Source organism: Ruditapes philippinarum, unplaced genomic scaffold (assembly GCF_026571515.1).
Source record: "Ruditapes philippinarum isolate M1 unplaced genomic scaffold, ASM2657151v2 ctg904_1_1_1_1, whole genome shotgun sequence".
In the NCBI taxonomy this organism is placed as follows: domain Eukaryota; kingdom Metazoa; phylum Mollusca; class Bivalvia; order Venerida; family Veneridae; genus Ruditapes; species Ruditapes philippinarum.
The window spans coordinates 452,257-461,519 of record NW_026852177.1 but is presented as its reverse complement, the minus strand read 5'-3'; the positions used below and the strand labels follow the sequence as shown (position 1 = coordinate 461,519).

The 9,263-nt window shown below is 30.4% G+C and overlaps 1 protein-coding gene across 1 annotated transcript in view; it reads left to right on the top strand.

Annotated features, from left to right (window-relative positions):
• Positions 1-318: 318 nt before the first annotated feature.
• The window catches only part of LOC132751593 (uncharacterized), a 55,100-nt gene continuing 46,155 nt past the window's right edge, over positions 319-9,263 (top strand). The window contains exons 1-6 of the mRNA XM_060741781.1: positions 319-399; positions 2,568-2,806; positions 6,761-6,836; positions 7,281-7,346; positions 8,056-8,106; positions 8,442-8,513. Coding sequence (XP_060597764.1) covers positions 319-399; positions 2,568-2,806; positions 6,761-6,836; positions 7,281-7,346; positions 8,056-8,106; positions 8,442-8,513 — 585 coding nt within the window. The remainder of the gene's footprint in view (positions 400-2,567; positions 2,807-6,760; positions 6,837-7,280; positions 7,347-8,055; positions 8,107-8,441; positions 8,514-9,263) is intronic.

Below are 9,263 nucleotides of genomic sequence, written 5' to 3'. Positions count from 1 at the left end.
ATAAATTAGTTTGTCTTAAGTTTGAACTTTTATTTAAAGATTTAAAAAAGTTAGACACAAAGTACCACCAATGCCTAAAACATTGCATAATTGCACAATTAAGATGTAGACCAGTTCAGTGTAATAACCTTAAAAGTACTTTCATAATTCCAGACAGTTAACATATATTTTGAAACAAATGTTAACCATTTTGAACATTTTATATGTTGATTTATAACATAATACTTAGCCTTATGCTGCATAAACTTCCCTTTCAATTATGTTCCCCTTTACTGATCTAAAGGTTCAATATCGTCTGCAATTTTTGACAGATGAAATATGTTTCAGTGGGATTGCAAGTGTTCTGAGAACTTCTTAGATAAAGTGAAAGGTACTTTGGACAATGTTCAAGAATCAAAGGTATGCACTTATTCATTATTGACTACCTTTAGTTGAACGATAATAAAGTTTCATATTGAAAGTTTATGTTCAGCGGCATAACAAGACTTTTGAAAAAATTCTGTCTATATATAAAGCGTACAAATAGGCATATGACGTTTGTTTAGACATGTTTTTACGTCAATAAAAAGTATAGAATCGAATGACTCTAGATGTTTTGTGACACGTAAGTTGCAGAAACATGCGAGATCACACACATATATGTATATGTGTGTGTAATTCGATTGAATTATCAGAACAATGCTTCATCCATTTTGTAGTGGTTTTGTGATTATATAGAATATGGATAAGTGACTTCTGCTTGATAAAATCAATGTCATTGTTCAGAAAAAATATCTAAACATGTGTTATGTTGCCTCTTCTGACAAAGACCAAACATATTTTGTCGCGAAATACTAGTTTTGACCGAAACTAAAATAGAATTATTCTCTTACTGTAAAAAAATCTCGGAAGCTATAAGCTATCGTATACGAAGTTATCTGAACAGACATAATTCCTACAGAATATATAAGAAATAAATAACAATTCTATGAAATGCTTCAAACAAAATGAAATGGTCACCAAAGTCTGGGCAACTGCACGTCGATTTATTCGTCTCTATGTCGTTACTGTATAAATTTCATGAATGCAAGAAAATTGGTTGTTTACGTTTTCTCATACTAGTATTCATCTTACTTTGTACAACATCGATGGCGATAAACCCACTATCGGAAAATAACAAAAAGAATCGATGGTATTATAAATCGCAAATCCTGCTAGTAGCTGCATATTCCATACATCAAAGTCCATCGGAGCATTCTAGCCGATCGCCTCCAGATGGGAAAATGAAAACAATGAAATACAATTTCAAGAAACACTAAATACGTTTATATTTAGGTACATTGTGTAAATCTTTTATTTATAACATCTTTATTCAAGAAAGAAAGAATTTTGTCAAAAACGTCATTTAATCGTTACTATCACAAGAGCCGATTTAAAGATGTAGGATAATTAATTCGACGTTGTCATTTGTCACAACGGTGGTCCTTAAAACATCCCTGAATCCGGTACGCCCGGGGTCGTAAATCAATGGCCCTGAATAAGAAGGTCCTTATTTTATTCCATGCTAAAGTTTGATCGATATACTGGTCATCAAACATATGATGTAATTAAGTATTCATATTTTGCCATAAATTGCTACAAATATCAAAACTATAAAAGAAGTTTATGCGGTTCTTTCAATGTTTGATACGATCCCGAATTCCGTGCGTTCCTGATAACCGGTCGCGATATTGTCCTAAATCATGACGTGGTAATGGTAAAATAGGTTTGGTTTGGCGCAATTCAATATTATTACTGCCCAAGCCCCTGAGGGTCAAGTAGGTTCCTGTGGTTTTGAAATCAATTTCAACAAAAGCTATAAAGGTCGTTAATGTTTTTAACATCTTGATTGGTTGCTGCATCGTAGGTACAAAAAAGTTTATTAATGGTTTCCAAAATCAGTGATTTAAGGTTAGCAACAGTACTTATAATTTAACATATTTTACATTATATCCATTATAAAAAGCATTTACATTTAACCTTTCATTTGAGGAATAAGTGGAGTAAATCAATCAAATAAAATGAAACCTCATTCTTTGTATCACAAGTAACTGAAAACAGCAAGGTTAACTTTAACTAGTAAATTAAGGTAGAAATATGACTTGATACATACATGTAATTCTTACACGCATACTACAAATTTCTAAACCAATAAACTGGACACACAACAGAATCAATTTAATGCAGTCTCCATATTTATAATATAGCATTTGGCAACAGCCAGGATAGATACATACAAAATATAAATAAAGCTTGACCAACATCCCTTCTTCACAAAACAAAGACTCAATGACTTCAGCAAAAAAAGAAATCAAATGATTTTCAATCAACCAATTATTAACACATAATTTGAATCCTTTGGATTCTACTGACCACACTTTCAATCAATGTAAACATGATATAAAATCAGTTAAACCAAGTTCTAGAGTAATCTCCCTTTCAAAAAATCAGATAAGAACGGCGGATTTGTCTTCTTTTAGAAAATAATAAAATGAATCAGTAATGCAAATGTTAAAAAAAGTCAAGTGAACTATTTGATATTTTTTCAGCTTATTCGTATCTTTAAACTTTATCTGGAAGAGTATGTATGGAACAAAAATATCTATGACGAAGATATAGCGTGTCGGTTGATGCGACATCTCAGAGATATTTGTATATCCAAAAACCTTCGAGAGCTAGAAAGGTACTGTTTTCGAACATATAAAACGACTCCGGATATAGTACAAATTTTAACAGAGAGGTTTGTTGAAATGGAAGATGCTTTGTTCTCGGAGATTAATATTAATAGGTAGGTATATCAACCATTTTCTGTAAGGTCAACGTCTCTTATTTCGTGGTAATAGCGGATTGCATTGTCTCACTGATGAAAGCACCTTTTGATAAATCATTTTTGTTTTTACTTGTATTCATATCATGACACATATCCTTCTGTAGTTTTTTATTTTCTTTTAACATTTAATTGTTGTACCACTCTTTGTGCAACCGGTGTCTTAAGCAATCTCATTTCTGAACTTCAAACGTAACATATTTCGTTTCAGATTTACTTGCAATCCTCTTTAAATTATTCATTAATACAGGTGCGGATAATAACACAATTCCTATTCGCATATCTAAGTTTTCCCTTATCAATGAAAATCTAAATAAAGTTAAATCTTTAGAAAGTAATGACAAAAGATATTACTTGAGAAATAATCCTGAAACATCCTTATCATCTGAATATTTATCTCCGTCTATTTTCTGTAGGCTTATCTCACCAGTTTTTTTTTATAAAATATCTCGTTAAGCTTTTGAGCTACTTTTTGTACTTTGCTCGCCATATGACATTGCACATTGCATCCCATTCGCGAAAATCATGGCTACAGAACCACGCTATTTTCAACGAAACATCACACCAATCTCTTTTAAGCGAAACATCACACAACTATGTTTAAAGCGAAACATCTTAGTCTGTTTTATATATAGATAAATACTTATTAACTGTTTTCTTTTTAAGAAAAAATGTACAATATATTTATTGTTAAACTTATATATCTTTACCGGTATTTATAAAGTTAATTCTTTTTAAATCTAAACCTTGACCGCTGCCACCCAATATGATGTGGCGACTTTTATATAATAAACTTCTTAAAGTCGCAACACTGTTAGGTTTTAAACATTTTTTAAATAAATGGAAACAAATAGGAATAGTCTTTGTTTAAACTTTTAATTATTATATATATATATATATATATATATATATATATATATATATATATATATATATATATATATATATATATATATATATATATATAATATATATATATATATATTAGAATATTTATTGAACAGTAAGAACAATTATATAAAAATAAGTATACCTTTAACATCTATTAATATTTATTTATAAACTATAAATCTACTTTTCAAAATTTCCATTATTCTCAATTAATATTTCTGTTAAATTATCTTATTCTATTTTATGCTGTAATATTCTTAAATCTATGTTCTAAACATTCAGTATATTATTCTGATTTTCCACATCTCTGAATTCTCAGAAGCAATTTAGGTCACATTGAAAAACATGCTTTATTGATACAAAAAGATTTCTGCCAGAATTGGCAGAATTTGGCAGAAAGTGTGATGTCATGAATAATAGTGGCACAATTGAGCAGAATTCTGCAGCAATACATACAAACATATTCAGAGGTTATTTTTTAAGTATGCAAAGTTAAATTAAACGGGGTATACAAAATATTAGATATAATAGACTTAAAGCAATTACCTAAGTTATGACATGCTATGAAAACATCATCACCTGTAAAAACCCAATGTTTACAAACAAGGGAAACGCCCACAAGAAATTAATGACGTAAAACGCATAATTCAATGACGTAATACACATAACGTAACAGGTACACAGAAATGTTGTAAAAATGTCGGTAACTCACAATCAGACAAATTATCCAATATATTTAGAAATTGAAGTTAACAATAGATTACAATTATAAACAGACATACACAAATGTGGATAAAGTCTACCACTAGAAAGTAATTTAATCTTGAAGTTTATTTTGAACGGTAAAAGCTTTATCACTGAGATTAAAAATATTGTGAACATGCAATACCCCGCCCACTTTTAAATCATTAAGTAGTTAAAAGTTGTTAACACAGACAAATACTCAATTAAAGAGTAAAGTTAACAGAAGAATAATTAGACAACCACTATCGCTGCCACGTGGCTGTCAACCTGCGTTTTCGCTATCACTATCCATTTATGACAGAAAATAAACATGTGAACGAAGCAAAGAATGCAATTACCTCGAGTAATTGGAAATGCCTTTCAATACTTTATATAGTAATCTGATACGCTTAGATTATGCACGAAGATATTGTGCAAGACACTCTGTGCACAGTTACGATATTACAACATACCTAAATCGCTCTACCAAGAAAAAACATATGTCAGTATAGCGTAAAAGATGTGATAATTACTTCGATTAAAGTGGCATAATGTCCTTCAAAGTGTTTATGACTAGTGTTGAGGTAACAGTTAAAAAGAACTATTTGAAATCCTGTTCTGTATTTCGCAAGAATTATCAATTATGACTCTATGAAAATTGTATTAATTTTTTTAAATGACCCTTTTTTTAAGAAGTTGAATACTAGGTATTTTTATTATAAGTAAATTTGTTATTTGTCAATGGCCCATTAAAAAGTCAATTTTTTGAAATTGATAGAAATTAGTCATTTAACGTTTTGTAGATTCTATGCAAATATTTTCTTCTTTTTAGAGCCGCCCAAGTTACAGGTATGTTTAACCTTTTATCTTAAAATCAATAAGTATGGTCGGTTCTTTAAAAAAATGACTTCCGATTAGATTTCGTTTGACCAAAAGAATTTGAGGTACGAAAACACACTATGATGTTAGTAGGAACAATTGAAATATGTTTTCTTGCTACCCGCTAACGACATGTGTGAAAAATTATTAATGAATTGCTTTTACTTTCTGACAAACTGACCAAATTAAATTTGACTATGATCGCAATTGTTTCACTCGTGATATACTCTTTGAGTCATTCTGAATATAGAAATATGATGCACTTTTTATTCAGAAATCAGCATGACCGTCACGCACGCGTAGTATTACTAAAATAAATCTATAACTAACAATAAAAAATGTATATTATCTGGATGAGCTGAATTTCCCGATTTATTACGTACATTAATAACATATTGAAAAATATTGATGAAATAAAATGCATATTTTCATTTCCTTATATTCACTGTAAAAATATATATTTTTCACCCATTTTGCATAGTTTCCGAAATTTTTTGTGGCTTTCTTCGAAATTCAGCCAATACACAAAATTAGGGAAATAAAGAGAAATAAAGAATTTTTAAAGAACGCACAAAACGACAAAATTGAAATGTAGAAGGCTCAGTTTCACTGAGCCTGTTCATGGACGGTAATGAAAAGTGCAAGTTAGCGTCCACGCCCCATAGCACCGGATTAAGCAGTATTCAACATTTAACATGAACTGGTAAAATTTTGAATTTTAAAACATCCGCAGATGTTGTCATATGGCGGGTATCGATGTGAGTCTTCTGTCCTATTCCATGAAAAGGGGCATATGGCCCCTAAGTAGAAAAAAATGTTCGTGCCCTAAACGAGAAAACAATGGGCGGAACTAAATAAAATTGAATTTTGAAAGGGGATCAGAGGATATGAACCCGGCATATCACAGATATTACGTCAAAAGATCAATTTAAAAAGTAGGCCATAAATCCTTAGAGTGATTTAACAGTATTGAAGTGAGGGATACTGAAACCACCAAGAACAAAAAGCCGAATAGAAAGAACTAAAATACCACATGCACAACAATAATGTCGTGCTGAACGATCTTTAAGGATCGGAAATATAACATCCCTGATTGAATGTACGTATACATGTCTTTCGGATCGTAAGATTAAAGAAAGAGAAAAGTATATAATAAACAGAAAATTCATTTCGGGGATAATTTATCGACGTGCATGAAAATAAATAAGTCGCTAGTGGTTATATCCTATAGATTGTGAAACAAAACGAGAATGTAGTTTCGTTGATGAAAAATTACTATCAAGCTATTTTCTTTAGTATAGCTTTTTCCAGTTCTCGTATTTTTAAAGGTATTTTTAAAGACCCATTTATCTATATCGAAAATTCAGGTCTTCCCCGCAATGCTACACAGCTATAATTGAGTTTTGATTATTAAATTTTAAGATGTTACTCACTGAATCAAAGAAGTTTTGCCTTTCTTTCAGATCTCTCTGAATATAAAGACATCTTCGACTTCTTTGTAAGTTTTTCACCTTATATCGTCTCATACAAAAAAAACCAATAATAATATTATTGCTATAAATGATGTTGATGATCATGATGATGATATTTTATAGGAATCAAATGCTAAAGCACAGATGTTTTGGAACCAAATGGCAGATATAATAAACAGTCACGGAATCAATATTGCCGCCACTTTCAGCAATATGATCAATAATAAAAAAAAAACAAGACAAGTGTGTTCAATAAACTTTGGACAAAATGTGATCCCTCGGAAGCATTAATCACAACAATTTTACCTGAAAACTGCAAACTCAGTTTTAATCTGTACATGAGGGATAATAAAACAATGCAAGATATCTCACATCCCACAGCACTTACAAATAAGGACTCTCACGTACTGCTCTCTTCTAAAAGGATCTTTTTAATATCACTTTAACTGACCTAACAATTTATTTTTCAGGTTGGCTTTGAAAATGGACTACACAAAATGAATTGCATCATATTTTTAAATTTATTTGGCAACAAGGTAAGTTTGCACATAATATTGAATCTTTAATGTGCTGTGTAATCACTAAATAATCAAAAGATTGCACTTGTTTTTCCGTTACGTTGTTTTTATTTCTGATTACCGGAAGTCACCTTATATTAATGACATCAAACATAACAACTTATAAATAGGCTCATTACGCTAATTTGACGCTAATATTGGCGTAATAATATATGTACATGCAAATGAACGTAGCATGGTGAATTCACATTTCGTTAAGGAAATGTTGTAATTTGTTATGTCACACGTTATAATAATATCTATCTGAAGTACTTGTTTCCTGAAAATAACAGCTTGGTATAGTGTAATAGATTGAAACTATATCATAAATCTTTTTTTTTTGCCTTTTCTTTAAATTACAGGTCCACAAAGCTGACACAGTTTCAACTTTATAAATTTGTGTGCATTGTTTTTCTACACGACAGACTTGATAATCAAATAAAAAAATACGAAATTCGTTCAGATTTTCTAAATAAATCCTGCAATTTGCTTTCTTACATAATTTCAAAAAGTTATAAGTATAAATAATTCATTAAGTATTATATTTAATTTTGGTTTAAACTTTACTTTGGTTTTCGTCCGCTGAAACTTTCAATTATTATATATTGGCGATTTCACAATATTTCAACTATAAAGTATTCTGCACATATTTATTAAACTATGAACCTTATGATATTTTTGTGCCCAGGAACAAATGAGAAAAATGCCAAAACTACAACTTAAACTTTTAGACAAACAGGTAGGTCATAAATTATTTTGTCTTAAGTTTGAACAACTTATGTAAAGATTTAAAAAGTTAGATTCAAAGTAACACCAATACCTTAAACTTTGCACACTTGCACAATTAAGATGTAGACCAGTTCAGTGTAATTACCTTAAAAGTGCTTTGATAATTCCAGACAGTGAACATATTTTGAAACGAATGTTAACCATTTTGAACATTTTATATGTTGACCGATAACATAAGAATTAGTCTTATGCTGCATAAACTTTCCTTTCAATTATGTTCCCCTTTGTTAAGCTAAAGGTTCAATATCTTCTGCAATTTTTGACATCAGATGACATCTGTTTCAGTGGGATTGCAAGTGTTCTGAGAACTTCTTAGATAAAGTGAAAGGTATTTTGAACGACGTTCAAGAATCAGAGGTGTGCTCTTATTCATTATTGACTACTTTTAGTTTAACGATAATATAGTTTCATATTGAAAGTTTATGTTCAGCGGCATAACAAAACGTTTGAAAAAATTCTGTCTATATATAAAGCGTACAAATATGCATATGACGTTTGTTTAGACATGTCTTTACGTCAATAAAAATTATAGAAACGAATGACTCTAGATGTTTTGTGACACGTAAGTGGCAGAATCATGCGATACCACACAGATATATGTATATGTATGTGTAATTCGATTGAATTACCAGAACAATGCTTCCACCATTTTGTAGTTGACTTTTGATTATCTGGAATATGGATAAATGACTTCTGCATGATAAAATTAATGTTTTTGATTAGAAACAATATCTAAACATGTGATATGTTGCCTCTTCTGACACAGACCAAACATATTTTGTCTCGAAATACTACTTGTGACCGAAACTAAAATAGAATTATTCTCTTACTGTAAAAAATCTGGAAACATCCCTCGGAAGCTAAGCTGTCTTATACGGAATTACATGAACAGGAATAATTCGTGCATAATATAAGAAATAAAATAACAATTCTATGAAATGCTTCAAACAAAAAAAATAGTCACCAAAGTCTGGGCAACTGAACGTCGATGTATTCGTCGCTACGTTGTTACTGTACAAATATTATGAATGCAAGAAAATTGGTTGTCTACGTTTTCTCATACAAGTTTTCATCTCACTTTGTACAACAATGGCGATTAACCCACTA